Source organism: Rhinopithecus bieti, unplaced genomic scaffold (genome assembly GCF_001698545.2).
Source record: "Rhinopithecus bieti isolate Rb0 unplaced genomic scaffold, ASM169854v2 scaffold_6439, whole genome shotgun sequence".
NCBI classification, from domain to species: Eukaryota; Metazoa; Chordata; class Mammalia; order Primates; family Cercopithecidae; genus Rhinopithecus; species Rhinopithecus bieti.
The window spans coordinates 737,265-756,451 of record NW_016805421.1 but is presented as its reverse complement, the minus strand read 5'-3'; the positions used below and the strand labels follow the sequence as shown (position 1 = coordinate 756,451).

The following is a 19,187-nucleotide window of genomic DNA, read 5'->3' as shown; positions in this document are numbered from 1 at the left end:
GCAGAAATAAAGATGTTCTTTGAAACCAATGAGAACAAAGATACAACATACCAGAATCTCTGGGACACATTTAAAGCAGTGTGTAGAGGGAAATTTATAGCACTAAATACCCACGAGAGAAAGCAGGAAAGATCTAAAATTGACACCCTAACATCACAATTAAAAGAACTAGAGAAGCAGGAGCAAACACGTGCAAAAGCTAGCAGAAGGCAAGAAATAACTAAGATCAGAGCAGAACTGAAGGAGATAGAGACACAAAAAACCCTCCAAAAAATCCATGAATTCAGGAGCTGGTTTTTTGAAAAGATTAACAAAATTGATAGACTGCTAGCCAGACTAATAAAGAACAAAAGAGAGAAGAATTAAATAGATACAATAAAAAATGATAAAGGGGATATCACCACTGATCCCACAGAAATGGAAACTGCCATCAGAGAATACTCTAAAGAGTTCTACAAAAATAAACTAGAAAATCTGGAAGAAATGGATACATTCCTGGACACATACACCCTCATAAGACTAAACCAGAAAGAAGTCGAATCCCTAAATAGACCAATAACAAGTTCTGAAATTGAGGCAGTAATTAATACCTACCAACCAAAAAAAGCCCAGGACCAGATGGATTCACAGACAAATTCTACCACAGGTACAAAGAGGAGCTGGTACCATTCCTTCTAAAACTATTCCAAACAGTAGAAAAAGAGGGCTCCTCCCTAACTCATTTTAGGAGGCCAGCATCATCCTGATACCAAAACCTAGTGGAGACACAACAAAAAAAGAAAATTTCAGACCAATATCCCTGATGAATATTGACGTGAAAATCCTCAATAAAATACTGGCCAACCGAATCTAGCAACATATTAAAAAGCTTGCCCACTATGATCAAGTCGGCTTCATCCATGGGATGCAAAGCTGGTTCAACATATGCAAATCAATAAATGTAATCCATCACATAAACAGAGGCAGTGACAAAAACCACATGATTATCTCAACAGATGCAGAAAAGTCCTTTGATAAAAATTCAAAACCCCTTAATGCTCCAAACACTCAATAAACTTGGTATTGATGGAATGTATCTCAATATAATAAGAGCTATTTATGACAAACCCACAGTCAATATCATACTGAATGAGCAAAAGCTGAAAACATTCCCTTTGAAAACCAGCCCAAGAAAAGATGGCCTGTCCACCACTCCTATTCAACATAGTATTGGAAGCTCTGGCCAGGGCAATCAGGCAAGAGAAAGAAATACAGGGTGTTCAAATAGAAACAGAAGTCAAATTATCTGTTTGCAGATGACATGATTTTGTATTTAGAAAACCACATCGTCTCAGCTGAAAAACTCCTTAAACTTCAGCAAAGTCTCAGGATATAAAATCAATGTGCAAAAATCACAAGCATTCCTACACATGAATAATAGACAAAGGAGAGCCAAATCATGAGTGAACTCTGATTCACAATTGCTACAAAGATAATAAAACACCTTGAAATACAACTTAAAGGGATGTGGAGGACCTCTTCAAGGAGAACTACAAACCACTGCTCAAGGAAATAAGAGAGGACACAAACAAATGGAAAACCACTCCATGCTCATGGATAAGAAGAGTCAATATCATGAAAATGGCCATACTGCCCAAAGTAATTTATAAATTCAATACCATTCCCATCAAGCTACCATTGACTTTCTTCACAGAATTAGAAAAAATACTTTAATTTCATATGGAATCAAAAAAGAGCCCATATAGCCAAGACAATCCTAAGCAAAGAGAACAAACCTGGAGGCATCACACTACCTGATTCAAACTATACTACAAGACTACAGTAACCAAAACAGCATCATACTGGTAGATACATGGACCAATAGAACAGAACAGAGGCCTCAGAAGTAACACCACACACCTACAACCATCTGATCTTTGACAAAGCTGACAAAACAAGCAATAGGGAAAGGATTCCCTATGCAATAAATGTTGTTGGGAAAACTGGCTAGCCATATGCAGAAAACTGAAACTGGACCCCTTCCTTAACCCTAACCCTTATACAAAAATTAACTCAAGATGGATTAAAGATTTACATGTAAGACCTAAAACCATAAAAACTCTAGAAGAAAACTTAGGCAATACCATTCAGGACATAGGCATGGGCAAAGACATCATGACTAAAACAACAAAAGCAATAGCAACAAAAGCCAAAATAGACAAATGGGATCTAATTAAACTAAACAGCTTCTGTGGGGAAAAGAGAGATCAAATTGTTACTGTGTCTGTGTAGAAAAGGAAGATATAAGAAACTCCCATTTTGATCTGTACTAAGAAAAATTGTTTCTGCTTTGAGATGCTGTTAACCTGTAACTTTAGCCCCAACCCTGTGCTCACCAAAACATGTGCTGTAATGAATCAAAGTTTAACGGATTTAGGGCTGTGCAGGATGTGCCTTGTTAACAATATGTTTGCAGGCAGTATGTTTGGTAAAAGTCATCACCATTCTCCATTCTCCATTCTCGATTAACCAGGGAAACCATGCACTGTGGAAAGACACAGGGACCTCTGCCCAAGAAAGCCTAGGTATTGTCAAAGGTTTCCCCCACTGAGACAGCCCGAGATATGGCCTCATGGGAAAGGAAAGACCGTACCATCCCCAAGTCCAACACCCATAAAGGGTCTGTGCTGAGGAGGAGTAGAGAAAGAGGGAGGCCTCTCTGCAGTTGAGGTAAGAAGAAGGCTTCTGTCTCCTGCTCGTCCCTGGGAATAGAATGTCTCGGTGTAAAGCTGACCATTCCCATTCATTCTATTCTGAGATAGGAGAAAACCGCCCTGGGGCTGGAGGTGAGATACGCTGGCAGCAATACTGCTCTGTTGCTCTTTGCTACAATGAGATGTTTGGGTAAAGAGAAACATAAATCTAGCCTATGTGCACATCTGGGCACAGTACCTTTCCTTGAACTTATTCATGATACAGGTTCCTTTGCTCACATGTTTCCCTGCTGACCTTCTCTCCACCTGTTGCCCTGCTATACTCCCCCCAGTAAGAGAGTAAAAATAATGATCAATACATACTGAGGGATCTCAGAGGCTGGTGCCAGTGCAGGTCCTCCGTATGCTGAGCACTCGTCTCCTGGGCCCACTGTTCTTTCTCTATACTCTGTCTCTGTGTCTTATTTCTTTTCTCAGTCTCTCACCCCACCTGATGAGAAATACACACAGGTGTGGTGGGGCTGGCCCCCTTCAAGCTTCTGCACAGCAAAAGAAACTATCATCAGAGTAAACAGGCAACCTACAGAATGGGAGAAAAATTTTGCAATCTATCCATCTGACAAAGGGCTAATATCCAGAATCTACAAAGAACTTAAACAAATTTACAAGGAAAAAAAGCAAACAACCCTATCAAAAAGTGGGCAAAGGATATGAACAGACACTTCTCAAAAGAAGACATTTATGCAGCCAAAAAACATATGAAAAAAGCTTATCATGACTGGTCATTAGAGAAACGCAAATCAAAACCACAATGAGATACCATCTCACACTAGTTAGAATGGCGATCATTAAAAAGTCAGAAACAACAGATGCTAGAGAGGATGTGGAGAAACAGGAACGCTTTTACACTGTTGGTGGGAGTGCAAATTAGTTCAACCACTGTCAAAGACGGTGTGGCAATTCCTCAAGGATCCACAACTAGAAATATCATTTGATCCAGCAATTCCATTACTGGGTATAAACCCAAAGGATTATAAACCATTCTACTATAAAAACACATGTACACGTATGTTTATTGCGGCACTTTTCACAACAGCAAAGACGTGGGACCGATCCAAATGCCCATCAATGATAGACTGGATAAAGAAAATGGGGCACATACACACCATGGAAAACTAAGCAGCCATAAAAAAGGATGAGTTCATGTCATTTGCAGGGACATGGATGAAGCTGGAAACCATCATACTCAGCAAACTAACACAGGAACAGAAAACCAAACACCACATGTTCTCACTCACAAGTGGGAGTGGAACAATGAGAACACATGGACACAGGGAGGGGAACATCACACACTGGGGCCTGTCAGGGGGTAGAGGGCTAGGGGAGGGATAGCATTAGGAGAAATACCTAATGTAGATGACAGGTTGATGGGCGCAGCAAACCAACATGGCACGTGTATACCTATGTAACAAACCTGCACGTTCTGCACATGTATCCCAGAACTTAAAGTATACTTAAAAAAAAAAAAAACCCCACATGATTATCTCAATAGATGCAGAAAAGGCCTTCAATAAAACTCAACATCCATATACATACATACATATTTTTTGAGATGGAGTTTTGCTCTGACTCCGAGGCTGGAGTGCATTGGTGCAATCTCAGCTCACTGAGACCTCCACCTCCCAGGTTTAACGGATCCTCCTACCTCAGGCTCCCACATAGATGGGACTACAGGCATGCACCACCACACCCAGCTAATTTTTGTATTTTTAGTAGAGACAGGGTTTCATCATGTGATCCAGGCTGGTCTCAAACTCCTGACCTCAGGCGATTTGCCCACCTCAGCCTCACAAAGTGTTGGAATCACAGGCAACATCCCTTTACGTTAAAAACTCTGAATAAACTAGATACTGAAGGAACATACCTCTGAATAATAACAGTCACATATGACAAACCCACAGCCGGTACCATACTGAATAGGCCTGGTGGCGGGCGCTGTAGTACCAGCTACTTGGAAGGCTGAGGCAGGAGGATGGCGTGAACCTGGGAGGCAGAGCTTGCAGTGAGCCGAGACTGTGCCACTGCACTCCAGCCTGGGTGACAGAGAGACTCCATAAAAGCTGGAAGCATTCCCTTTGAAAACTGGCACAAGGCAAGGATGCCCTCTCTCACCACTCTATTCAACATAGTATTGGAAGTTCTGGCAAGGGCAATCAGGCAGGAGAAAGAAATAAAGTCTATTCACATAGGAAGAAAGGAAATCAAATTATCTTTGTTTGCAGAATACATAAACCCGTATTTAGAAAACACCATCCTCTCAACCCAAACGCTTCTTAAGCTGATCAGCAACTTCAGCAAAGTCTCAGGATACAAAATCAATGTGCAAAAATCACAAGCATTCCTATGTACCAACAACAGGCAAGCAGAAAGCCAAATCATGAATGAACTCCCATTCGCAATTGCTACAAAGAGAATAAAATGCCTAGAAATACAGCTAACAAAAAAGTGAAGGACCTCTTTAAGGAGAACTACAAATCAAAGAAATCAGAGAGGATACAAACAAATGGGAAAACATTCCATGCTCATGGATAGGAAGAATCAATATTGTGAAAAAGGCCATACTGCCCAATTTATAGATTCAATGCTATTCCAATTAAACTACCATTGACATTCTTCATAAAATTAGGAAAAACTATTTTAAATTCATATGGAACCAAAAAAGAACCCAAATAGCCAAGACAATCCTAAGGAAAAGAACAAAACTGGAGAGGCATTACACTACCTGACTTCAAACTATACTACAAGACTACAGTAATTAAAACAGCATGGTACTAGTACAAAACCAGACACATAGACCAATGGAACAGAATAAAGAACTCAGAAATAAGACTACACAACTACAACCATCTGATCTTCTTCTACAAGCCTGACAAAAACAAGCAATGGGGAAAGATTCCTTACCTTTTGTTTTTTTTTTTTTTTTTTTAAGTGGTGCTGGGAGAACTGGCTAGCCATATGCAGCAGAAAGTTGAAACTAGACCTCTTCCTTACACCTTATACAAAAACTAACTCAAGATGGATTAAAGACATAAATGTGAAATCCAAAACTAGAAAAACCCTAGAAGAAAATCTAGGCAATACCATTCAGGGCATTGGCATGGGCAAAGATTTCATGACAAAAACATCAAAAGCAATTTTGCAACAAAAGCAAAAATTGATAAATGGGATCTAATTAAACTAAAGACCTCTGCACAGCAAAAGAAACTATCATCAGAGTGAACAGACAACCTACAGAATGGGAGAAAAGCTTGGCAATCTATCCATCTAACAAAGGTTTAATATACAGAGTCCACAAGGAATTTCAAATGAATATATAAGAAAAAAAACTAACAACCCCATTAAGAAGTGGGCAAAGGACATGAACAGACTCTTCTCAAAAGACGACATTCATGTGGCCAACACACATACAAAACAAAGCTCAACATCACTGATTATGGAAATTCAAATCAAAACCACAGTGAGATACCATCTCATACCAGTAAGAATGGTGACTATTAAAATGTCAAGAAACGGCCAGGCACAGTGGCTCACACCTGTAATCCCAGCACTTTGGGAGGCCAAGGAGGGTGGAGCACTTGAGGTCAGGAATTAGAGATCAGCCTGGGCAATACGGTGAAACCCCATCTCCAACAAAAACACAAAAAATTAGCCAGGTGTGGTGGTGCACACCTGTAGTCCCAGCTACTTGGGAGGCTGAAGCAGGAGGATAGCTTGGGCTGGGAAGATGGAGGTTGCAGTGAGCCAAGATCACATCACCGAACTACAGCCTGAGTGACAGAGTGAGACTCCATCTCAAAAAATAAAAAAATAGAGGCTGGAAACGGTGGTTAATGCTTGTAATCCCAGCACTTTCAGAGGCCGAGGTGGGCGGATCACAAGGTCAGGCGGTTGAGACCATCCTGGCTAACACGGTGAAAACCCGTCTCCACTAAAAATACAAAAAATTAGCCGGCCGTGGTGGTGGGCACCTGTAGTCCCAGCTACTCAGGAGGCTGAGGCAGGAGAATGGTGTGAACCTGGGAGGCAGAGCTTGCAGTGAGTCAAGATCGTGCCACTGTACTCCAGCCTGGGCAACAGAGCAAGACTCCATCCCACCCAAAAAATATAAAAAATAAATAAATAAATAAATAACAATAAATAAAAGGTCAAGAAACAACAGATGCTGGTGAGGTTGTGGAGAAAAAAGAACACTTTTATACTGTTGGTGGGAGTATAAATTAGTTCAAAGATTGTGGAAGGTAATGGGGCAATTCCTCAAAGATCCAGAAGCAGAAATATCACATGACCTAACAGTCCCATTACGGGGTATATTACCAAAGGAATATAAATCATTCCATTATAAAGATATATGCACGTGTATGTTCACTGCAGCACAATTCACAATAGCAAAGACACGGAATCAACTCACATGTCCATCAATAATAGACCAGATAAAGAAAAAGAGGCACATATATACCATGGAATACTATGCAGCCATAAAAGGGAATGAGATCATGTCCTTTGCTGGGACATGGATGAAGCTAGATGCTTTATCCTCAGCAAACTAATTGAGGAACAGAAAACCAAACACTGCATGTTCTCACTTATAAGTAGGAGCTGAATAATGAAAACACACAGACACATCATGGGGAATAACATACATTGGGACCTGTCAGAAGGGCAGGGGGTAGGAGAGCATCAGGAAGAATAGCTAATGAATGCTGGGCCTAATACCTAGGGGATGGGTTGATGTGTGCAGCACCATGGCATATGTTACCTATGTAACAAACCTGCACATCCTGCACATGTACCTTGGAACTTAAAAGTTGAAAAGAAAAATAGTACTGTACCAATGTTCATTTCTTCATTTTGGTAACTGAGCTTTGGAGGTAATTCTCCATGGGTCTCTTACATTTCTGTATGTTTTGTGAGTGAGACAAAAACCCTTTGTTCTGGACTATCTTTTCAAAGGTATCTACATGGTGAATAGCCTTGGAAGACAGATAAGTTCTCCCTCTGGAAAAAGAGCAGGTTTACTTGCAACCCATTATAAAAAAACTCAGCAACACACTAAGTTCAAGGTCCTTCAGTCAGGACACAAACCCACTATGTGCACAGCATCTACCTAATTATCTCTGAAATCCCTGTAGGGGTTGGAGTGGGAGGGGAGAATAAGGGAAACAACACAAACATGAAGCTCATATTCCCTATTGTGCCTTGAGTAATAAAGTCCTTTGTCTTTGGCCCAGGAATTTCATGTCTTTTGCCAGCGTCCATGAAACTGTGACAGGCTAACTTGTCCACTTGCAAATAAGATAAATTCTCAGGCCCTTATAGTTCTATACAGTACTATGGTTATGCATAATAACCATACTGAGTTATTGGGTAAAAGATATACAGGAACTCTCAGTACAATTTTTACAACTTTCAGTAAGTCTAAAATTACTTCAAAACTAAAAGTTAAGAATAAAATCAATCAGTAGCCAAATACTAACTCTCCATGTCAAAAGAAAATAATAATAATATAATAGTTGATATGGTTTGGCTCTGTGTCCCACCCAAATCTCATCTTCAATTGTACTCCCATAATTCCCACATATTGTGGGAGTGCCCGTGGGAGATAACTGAATCATCGGGGCAGTTTCCCTCATATTGTTCTCATGGTAGTGAGTAAGTCTCACGAGATCTGATGGTTTTATCAGGGGTTTCCGCTTTTGCTTCTTCCTTATTCTCTCTTTGCATGTTGCCATCCATGTAAGACGGGACTTGCTCCCCCTTGCCTTCTGCCATGATTGCGAGGCTTCCCCAGCCATGTGGAACTGTAAGTCCATTAAACCTCTTTGTTTGTAAATTGCCCAGTCTCCAGTATGTCTTTATCAGCAGCATGAAAACAGACTAATACAATAGTAATGGTGTCATCATTTCCACAATATAATTGATATCTATTACATCAGGTTCTCTCAAAGAATTCACATTTTTTTCAGTGAGTTATTCTGGGGGTTTGCATTAAAAGATTCAATTTCAAGCATATTAAGTATCATATATATGCTTTGCTAACTACTTAGGTAACTGTGTATCATCAATTTCAATGACAATTGTGCTTTCCAGAATTCACTCTACTGGGGTGAGAGTGGAGTGACTGAGAAACAAATTACTCTCCTATGGCAAGGGAAGACTGTACTTAAATACCACAAAGATCTCATTACAAGGACAGTGTCATGACTTTTGCCACAAGAGCAATTATAATGAGATAAGCTTACTTACAAAACCAAGCAAAAAATAAAATAAAAATAAAAAACCTTAAAAAAAATCATCTTCCAAAGATAAGTATTAATAGTTACATTACCTTGCAAAAGTTATGTATACTTCCTGTACTAATTGCTTTCATTTACATGAATCTGATCCTATAAAGTAGGCTATTTGTTACAGATAAACAAAAGCACCAAGAATTCACATACTTCACCCAAAGTTGCACAGTTGATTAGTGCAGAGTTGGTAAAACAAAATCAATTCAGTTGTGTTCTTCTCACCACTGAACAATATCTTGTATTTTCTTTCTACTTTAATCATCCCATAATTCATTTCAAAATTAATATATTTTCTAATGGTTAAAATGATAAATTGCATGTTTTATGTATTTTACCACAAAAAAGTTCTGAAGCTTTAAAAAACATATTTTACATGTTAACTAGAATTCACTTTTCTTTCATAAGTCAAGGCAAAGCATTCTCAGGCTCCTAAAATTAAATATAACTAACATTTATTGAGCATTTACCATACAAAAGGCACTGTTCTAAGCACTCTATTGTATTAAATCATTTGATCCTCTTAAGAACACTGTGTGGTAGATAAATATTATTGTCTCACTTGTACATTTGGCAAAGGTGAAATACAAAGATGCTCAGTAACTTGTTGTTCAATGTCACAGAGCCAGGATTTAAACCCAGGCAGCCTAACTTTAGCGCCCACTCATTACAATTCGCCTGCCAAAAGGACTTAATAGACATTTTTCCAAAGAAGATATGCAAATGGCCAAAAGCATGAGATGTTCAACATTATTAGTCAGCAAAATATAAATCAAAACCACAATGAAATATCACTTCATGCTTCCTAAGATGGGCATAATAAAACGGATAATAGTAAGTGTCGGCAGGGATGTGGAAAAAACAGAAGGTGCATACATTGCTGGTGGGAATGTAGATGGTGCAGCTACTGTGGAAAGTAGCTTGACAATTCCTCAGAAAGTTAAACATAAAACCATATGACCCAACAATTCCACTCCTAGATAGTAACGGCAAAAACCACAATTGCTTTTGCATCAACCTAAAATATATATTTTTAAAAACCTGAGAGCAGGAACTAGAACAGATTATTTGTATACCAACGTTCATTGCATCATCATTGACAATAGCCAAAAGATAAAAGCAACCCAAGTATTCATCAACAGATGAATGGGTAATAGATCAACAAAATATGGTTTAATACATACAATTCAGCCACAGAATTAAGTGAAATTTTCATTCATTGCTACAACATGGATGGACCTTGAAAACATTATGCTAGGTGAAATTAGTCAGACACAGACAAATATATGATTCCACTTAAATCTAGAATAGGTAAATTCATAGAAACAAAAAGTAGAATAGAGGTTACCAGGGACTGAGGGGAGGGAAGAACAGGATATTATAGTTTAACGGACAGAGTTTATGTTGGGATGATGAAAAAGTTTGGAGTATAAATTGTGGTGATGGCTACACAACATTATATATTTAATGTCACTAAACTGTACACTGAAATGCTTACAATGATAAATATTATGTTATGTAAATGTTACCACAATTTTTAAAAAAAGAATTAGACTGTCAAATAACTTGTCTACATAAACAAACAGATCAGAGATATTTGTATCAGGTCAATTTCTCTACTCTTTGCAAGGTCAACAGGCTCAATACGTAACTTTTCAACTAGGTTTCCAATAGTGAAAAATGAAGAAAAGCAAACAATAAATTCAGCAGGAAAAAGAAAAAAACAACAACCCCTCTCTCTCTCTCTTTAAGAGATGGGGTCTTACTCTGTCACCCAGGCAAGAGTGCAGTGGCACCTTCTTACCTTACTGCAGCCTTGAACTCCTGGGCTCAAATGATCCTCCCACCTCAGCCTCCCAAAATCTGCCTAACATAAAAGTGAAAAGCCAGCAACAGGAATGAGAATCTCATCACAGACAGATAAAGAATTCAGGAGATACAGGCTTGACTTTAAAAAATACGATAATGTAAAAATTGCTCATCTCGGCCGGGCGCGGTGGCTCAAGCCTGTAATCCCAGCACTTTGGGAGGCCGAGACGGGTGGATCACAAGGTCAGGAGATCGAGACCATCCTGGCTAACACGGTGAAACCCCGTCTCTACTAAAAAATACAAAAAACTAGCCGGGCAAGGTGGCGGGCGCCTGTAGTCCCAGCTATTCGGGAGGCTGAGGCAGGAGAATGGCGTAAACCCGGGAGGCGGAGCTTGCAGTGAGCTGAGATCCCGCCACTGCACTCCAGCCTGGGCGATAGAGCGAGACTCCATCTCAAAAAAAAAAAAAAAAAAAAAAAAAAAAAAAAAAAATGCTCATCTCAAAATAATTAAAATACCTATGACCAAAGGTAAAGGAAAAGAATCTTTAGATTAGAAAAAGGCAAAGAAACACCTCATGTAAATACTTACTATATGCAAGAAAACAAATGCAGTCACACTGTTCATTTAAGTATAATTCATTATTATGTGGTATAGCAATAAAAAGATGAACGCTAAAGCAGCTCTGCCTCTTGTTAGCCATCTGACTGTAAGAGTCTATAAAACGGAATAACACTATTTAAATCATAAGGTTGTCTCATGTATTAAACAAAAATGTAAAAGTACTTTGTAGCCTGTGAACTCTTTACAAGTGATACCAAATTTTAGGCAAGACTATTTCTGAATATATTCTCTAACTATATAAGCACTAATAGAAACTATGAATTATTAATTTTGGGCAAATGAACTCAAGGAATTAATGTGCTTTTACGGTCTTTGAAGAAAACTTCTACCTATCAGAGGGTAAAATATAATTCCTATTTTTCCTAGGGAAAATAAATCAAACACTTAGAAAGCTCTAATGTGGTTTTTAAAACTGGCCATTCCTCTTTGAAGACTTAATTAAGGTTATGAAAAAATTCCCTCTTGACATATATCACCTTTGCTCAACTTTGGACATACAATTAGCCTGCACAGTGATTTGTAAATCAGTCAGCTTTCCACATATATTATGACTGAACTATTTCAAAGAATAAACATATTTTCTATACTAACAGGAAAGAACAAATTAATGTAATAATTTTCTCTTGAGAATATATCTTTAATATGTACAAAACTAAGCTTCAGAATACCCAAATTTTACCCTAAAATTATCAATAATCTAGCCTATTTTAAATTTACCAAAATAGTTTTCTTTTCTTTTCTTTTTTTTTTTCTTGAGACACAGTCTCACTCTGTCAACCAGGGTGGAGTGCAGTGGTGCAATCTCAGCTCACTGCAACCTCTGCCTCCCGGGTTCAAGAGATTCTCCTGCCTCAGTCTCCCAAGTAGCTGAGATTATAGGCGCTCACCACCACACCCAGCTAATTTGTTTGTATTTTAAGTAGAGATGGGGTTTCACCATGTTGGTCAGGCTGGTCTCGATCTCCTGACCTCGTGATCCACCCACCTCGGTCACCCAAAGTGCTGGGATTACAAGCGTGAGCCACCACGCCCAGCCCAAAATAGTTTGTTTTCTAAGTGATGATACTGATTCAACAGTTTCAGTTATTCTACATTAACTACCCTGGGAATTACCACTTTTCACTTTTCACACCAAATTTGAAGACTGATTTACCAGTTGCTCAGTCAGACAACCACAATGATGTACCGGAGACACAGAATCAAAACATAAATGCCTATGAGGGGCCAGCAGTTAACCACTAATGAGTTAAATAGGAATGACTAGGAGCTACGGTGACCTGGAGAGATCACGCCCAACATAAGGGCACAGCCAATAATACTGAGCTTAACCAACTGCCGCTCAGGAAGGTGGTCTCTGAAGCTGTCAGATCTTCCCACTGTCAACAAAAGCCAGAAATCTGAATTTTTATACAAAACATCTTGATTTTGAACTATTAGCTACTAATTTAAAAGCTGATAAAACACAGTTCAAAGCAAAACATCTGTAGACTGCCAGTTTGTGGCTCATGCATTCTTCTTAAACACCTGCAGTCTTCCCTTCTCTCTCTCCTTCCCTGACTTTCTCTCTCTGTTTCTCTCTTACGATGTTCCCCCCATCACTTTTTCCTCCAGAATATCCAAGCCTAAAGAATAAGGAAAAGTTACGATATGTGGAATTAAAAGCCAGAGAAAATACTAAAACTCAGCATCCTTTTACTAACTTAAAAAGCCTGAAAATCTTGCAGTGTTAATGATGCCATTTCAACTGGTGACAATACCTACTGTACAAACAAAATCTTAATGCTTCTTCAGCAAGGAGCCTGGAGTGAGATCAAGTACTTGCATGAGCTAAGGAGCCAAGAGGACTGGAGCTAGAGACCCAATTCTGCTACTTGCCTGTTACCTCTATTTCCTCATCATTTAAAAGCAAACAGTAGCCGGGCACAGTGGCTCTCACCTGTAATCCCAGTACTTTGGGAGGCTAAGGCAGGCTGATGACCTGAGGTCAGGAGTTCGAGAGCAGCCTGACCAACAGGGAGGAAACCCTGCTTCTACTAAAAATACAAAACCTAGGCTGGGCGCAGTGGCTTATGCCTGTAATACCAGCACTTTGAGAGGCCAAGGCAGGCGTATCACCTGAGGTCAGAAGTTCGAGACCAGCCTGACCAACATGGAGAAACCCCGTCTCTACTAAAAACACAAAAGTAGTTGGGCATGGTGGTGCATGCCTGCAATCCCAGCTACTCAAGAGGCTGAGGCAGGAGAATCATTTGAACCTGGGAGGCAGGGGTTACAGTGAGCTGAGATCAGGCCATTGCACTGCAGTCTGGGCAACAAGAGCAAAACTCCGTCTTTAAAATAAAAAAAAAAAAAACTTATCCAGGCATGGTGGCAGGCACCTGTAGTCCCAGCTACTCGGGAGGCTGAGGCAGGAGTATGGCTTGAACCTGGGAGGCGGAGGTTGAAGTGAGCCGAGATTGCACAACTGCAATCCAGCCTGGGTGACAGAGCAAGACTCCATTTCAAAAAAAAAAAAAAGCAGCAATCTAAACAAGAACTAAACAAAATATTATCATATATAAAATACCTAGGCCTGGTATGTGCCTGGTGTTTAGTAAAAGGGTGTGAAATATGTAGAAACGGTTTATTATAATTCTTACAGCTTGTTACTTTTGAAAAGAAAATACTGGAGACATAAAAACTTCCATCTCAGGGTCTACCTGATTCAGTTTGTGTGCATGCTCTCCCTGCTGTTTCTTCCCTTAAACAGGTTTTCAAACACACTGTTTTTAGACATTATTCCATTATTCCTATGACCAATGATTTGCAAGTGGTTTATGACTCATCCTCAAATGCATAGTGGTATCTGCAGAAGATACAAAAGTACAATTAAGATGACTAAAATATTTCTGGAATGAGGCCCTAATTCTACCCAATCAAGCTTGTATCCTTTTATCACCATCCAGCTGCTTTTTTTTATAAAATGAAAAAGTATAAATTATACAGCAAAAGTCACCTACAAAAGTCAAACTTGTCACCACCTTTCAAATATAAAAATATTACCGTGGCTGGCTTGTTGGGTTATAGAGCATTAGGCCCAAACTCCCTGACATAGTTTATTTTGCCCTTTCTGAGGCAACCACCACTAATCTCTGCAGCCTTGTCTGTCACCACTCCATCCCTTCTCCCAAACTCTCCAAATACACTATACATTCTATACACTAAACTCTCATACATCCTGTTCCCTCAAGCAGAGCTCACTTTTTCCTCCCTCAAGCCCTCCCCCAGCCAGTCTCTTCCCTAATTAATCCTAAATATTAGAATCTAGGTTAAATATTTTGTTATGTCCTTCAGTCTCAGCTTACATGTCACTTCCAAGATTTCCCAGATCTTTTCCTCATCTCCACCACTCAAACTTAGGGTTAGGAGCACCTTTTTATATGTTCCTATAACACCTCACATATACACATCTAAGAAAGAAGCTGATAGTGTAGAATTCAACAAGAAAAAGACCACATGCTTACGTGCATTTTACATATATACACATATATACATACATATACACACGAACATTACATTTTATTTCCTAACAAAATTAAAGACTCTAGTAAAATCTCAGAAGCACTACTTGGTGAACATGCACCCTTTCGCCTTCTGACTCTTACTCCATGACGGCCTAATTTCGAAGACTGCCGAAGGATATCAAACACATATAAAAAGTGTTTAAATCTTTCCAATCTGATGTCATATAATTTAAATAAGATGTTTAAATTAGCAAAATGATTTTAACCTGAACAAAGTTATTTTACAAATGCTTTTACTTTGAAAAATTCAGAAAACACTTTTGCTGTTTTCTTCAAAGCCTCAAAAATTTGATGTTTGTCAAACCCTTTTTGAATACATTCTCTACTACGTATAAGTATGCATAGAACAAAAGTTTCACTGTGGTTCATTACCTATAATTTGAAAAAGCTGCCCTACATCTTCGGCTATTGAATCTGAGGGCTCCCCATTTAAATAGATATGCCACTTTCCACTAGATCCTGATCTACAGGAGAACTGAAGTCATCTCTTTTTCATCTTTGTATTTCATAGTCTGTCACACTGTCTAGAAGTAGGGTCTCCAAAAATATTTGTTGAACAACTGAATTTTACCAAGTTGTTCAACAAATCTTTTGTGCACCTACCATGTCCCATGACCCTCATCCTTCTTATTTTATCTCAAATAACGCTAATGATACATACTCTGGGGAGATCAACCAAGACTTTGTCTTTATCTGAAAAAAGATAATGTTATATGTTCGGGAATGGGGGATAGGAAAGGTATTCTAAGAGGTAAATGGAATACAGGCAGGTTTTGTAAACAAGATATACATAGAGGACAGAATACATTCATAGAACCTATATCCTGCAATAATAAACTACAAGTTTGGGATCTTTTAAAGAATATTCCATTCATATTGAAGATATGTTATATTTCTAACGAGCAAGATTCTGCTGAAAAGTCAAAGTGAGTTTGCACTTCCTGAACAAACCTAATTTCTGGAACTCCCTTAGGCTATGACATTTGTAGTAATGTATTCAGAGAAATGAATACAGTTTAAGTAAATAGTCAAATAACTGTGACTCAATGATCAATCAAATCTAAGAACGCATTTTTAAAACTATTTTAAACATAAATGTAAAGAAGTTCACACAGGGTACTAGCAGAATTCTAATAACCTAATGAAATAAAACATAAAAAGCCATCAATTCGCTTCTGTCTTATTGACAACACCTAAATATTCTCCATAATTCTAGAATTATATTCTACCTAATTAAAGCAAATAAAATGCATAGCATGCCAAGAGGGAGGAGAGCTTTTCACAGGTAGCAAATTTCACCAGTAATAAGCGAAGTGCAGAAATGTTGGGAAAAATTGTAATCGTAAGGTATTAACTAAATGTAACCAAAAAAGATAAAATTCAGCAAGTCATTTTTATTTTTTAGAAAGCAGTATAAAATAAATCTCTGGTAAACAGAATTTTAACTATATATTTATAATTAACAATTCTGAACAGACTAAAAACTACATAATAAAGCTAGCACAGTAATTTAGCCTTTGATTTATATTTGAAACACTTTTCTTTCAGTATCCTACTGAGACTCCTCCAAACATTTTAAATGTTTCCCCTAACCCCCTCAGACAACTTGTTTAAATTAATTACATTCACAAACCCCCATGTTCAAATTCACAGTCCCTTCTAATAACAAATTTTCCATCCTCCTCAGAGGTCTACTGAGCGTCAACTATACATAGTACATTTAGAAAATATAAAAACCCTAGGAAAAAGTCAAAATGTCGAAAGTAACAAACTCCAAGTACTCAAGCAGTAAAGACCTTCAACCATATTCAGTCCTTCTGGTCCCCTTCTTGGAATGCTTTTCCCCTGGCTGGAATCTTCTCATCTTTCAAATCTCAGAGATAGTTCACGACACCATCTAGCTATTTTCTGTAAGAGCAACCCATTCCTTTCCTTCATTGCTTTTTTCCCAGTTTGTAATTACATATTGGATAGCTTCTTTGCTTATTTATTATCCGTATCCAGTAAGAGAATACATAGACACGGACTCCACTGCATTGTCAGTGATTATCAAAGCACTCAATAAACACCTGATAAATTAACGCACAGATCCTGTGCTCAGAATAAAGGTCTGAGATAGACACACTGGGATATAGATGATAAATTACCATGAAAACTTAATTTTAAAAATTACCAGTGGGACGTCTGTAGGGTTATAAGAGAGCCTAGAATGAAGACCTGAAAAGGCCCTATATTTAGAGTTCTGGTAGGATAGGCAAAGGAGACTGTCTCTCTCCTTCAATCCACTTTGTGTTTTAACTGAGATACGACTATGCCACTTAAGTAGGACTGTGTAACTATACTACAAGTATTATTGTCATCACCCCTTATTTCCCTATCTGACGCTTAAGTTTCTTGGAAACAGAAATGATGTCTGCTCATCCCATGACACGCGCAATATATTGCAGGAAGTAAGGTTAGATAATCATGAACCTGGAAAAAGGGCTTCTTACTAGGTAGCTGTGCCCGGCATTTCCGAGATTTCCAACGTGCACCCGCCAACTCCGCCGCCCTAAGCGCAGAGCTGCCCCAGCCGCCGACACCCCGGCAGGGGGCGCCGCAGCCTCCTCCAAAGGCCGCTGCCGGCTGCAGTCCCCGCCCCCGGCCCTGCGGTCACCTGCAGCGGCTGCACTCGGGCCTCCGTTTGGCCGGCTCCACCGGCAGCTCCCACAGCCCGTCCGCACTGTCGTCGTCCGCCTCTGCGCCCAGGGCAGCCGCCGCCGGCACTGGGCCGCCCTCCTGCCGCTCCTTGGCGTTCGGCGTCTGAGACCTTGAGGCCCCAGGAGGCCGCGCGACGGGCTGCTGGAGTATTCGCGCCTCTTTCTGTGACTCCATGGCGGACACTCCGATCAGGCCGTGGCATCGAAGCCCGGCTACCGCCAGGGGGCGCCACACACTGGAGAAACCGGCCCGCGTCGCGTAGCGCCATGCGCGCACGCCACGTACAGGGGGCGGGTCTCCGAAGTCCAGTCTGGAGGTTCCACCCTGCCGCTGGGAAGGAACGAGCCGATTGGCCCGTGCCCAGTGGGACCGGGTAGGAAAGTGTGGACAGTGTTGGAGTGCTGGTGAGGTTAAGTATCCTCACTGGGAGAGGTAAGGGAAACCTCCCCGAGAGCACCCCAGTACCAAGCCCGAATTTAACCCGTTTAAAAGTTAAAATAAAATGGAATTCTGCATTTTCTGCCTTGGGATGGCAGTTTAAGAATATGCAGGATTTCCACAGTGCATGCATCGCAGTTGCAGCAGCTGATGTACTTATTATTTAAAGGCCAACAAAGAGGTTATATCCACTGGAAACTACTCACAGCTGGTCCGTTTCATTATGTGACTTTCCTGCTCTTCTATGTCTTGTACTAATAAGACATCAAGCACACTATTTTACACTGGACACCAAATGTTTCTTAAATTAGCTTTTTAGATTGTCCCGGATCAGGAAGCAATAGGAGAGCTGGCCTGGGGTACCAATAGGTTTTATGCATGGGGAAACAAGCCCTTGAAAGGTAACCTTGCCCAGTATTCACAACTACTAGATACGGCAGTATAGCACAGTAGCTGTTTTTTAAAAGCCAAAATGAAATCTATGTTAGAATGAAGGCAGAAATGCTTTTTACCCAAGATGGGTGTCGAATTCCTTTTATTTATTAATGCTTTGTGTTACTTCCAGCAGTACACAACATTTAAACAGAATTAAGCTTAGTTTTCATCAATCATGTGAATTAAGTTTAGGAATCACAATTGTCTTAACTCTATAGTTGTAATAGGTTAAATGTGAAGCAAAGTAGACAACACAGAGTAATAGAGCAAATACTGTATTTCTTAAAATGTTTATTTCACTTTTAGATTTTTCAGTCATCTTAAAATCAAGTTTGTGAAGAAAATACCGTGCTGTTGTTTTCGACTATCGTACATTCTTTTCCCTCCGAACTAGCACCTCTCTTTTCCTTTGGAGCATCCTATTTGAGAGACAGAAAAAGCTGAAACACCCAGCTGGTGATGGGTGTAGAGTGGGAGAAAGAAAGCAATTATGCTATTTGGAATTGGAGGATAAACAAAACCCAGAAACTGTAGGGAAGGAGGTGAATCAGAAAATTCATCTTGGCTGCAGATTTAGGT

General features: G+C 39.6%; 1 protein-coding gene across 2 annotated transcripts in view; it reads right to left on the bottom strand.

Moving 5' to 3' along the window:
• The window catches only part of DTWD2 (DTW motif tRNA-uridine aminocarboxypropyltransferase 2), a 165,598-nt gene extending 147,601 nt beyond the window's left edge, over positions 1-17,997 (bottom strand). The window contains exon 1 of one of the 2 annotated variants that reach the window (XM_017872342.1): positions 17,692-17,997. In XM_017872342.1, coding sequence (XP_017727831.1) covers positions 17,692-17,909 — 218 coding nt within the window. In that variant the 5' untranslated portion in view covers positions 17,910-17,997. Of the gene's footprint in view, positions 1-17,527; positions 17,609-17,691 lie in introns of those variants that run through there. The other variant, XM_017872344.1, reaches the window with a different exon arrangement.
• Between the last annotated feature and the right edge of the window lie 1,190 nt (positions 17,998-19,187).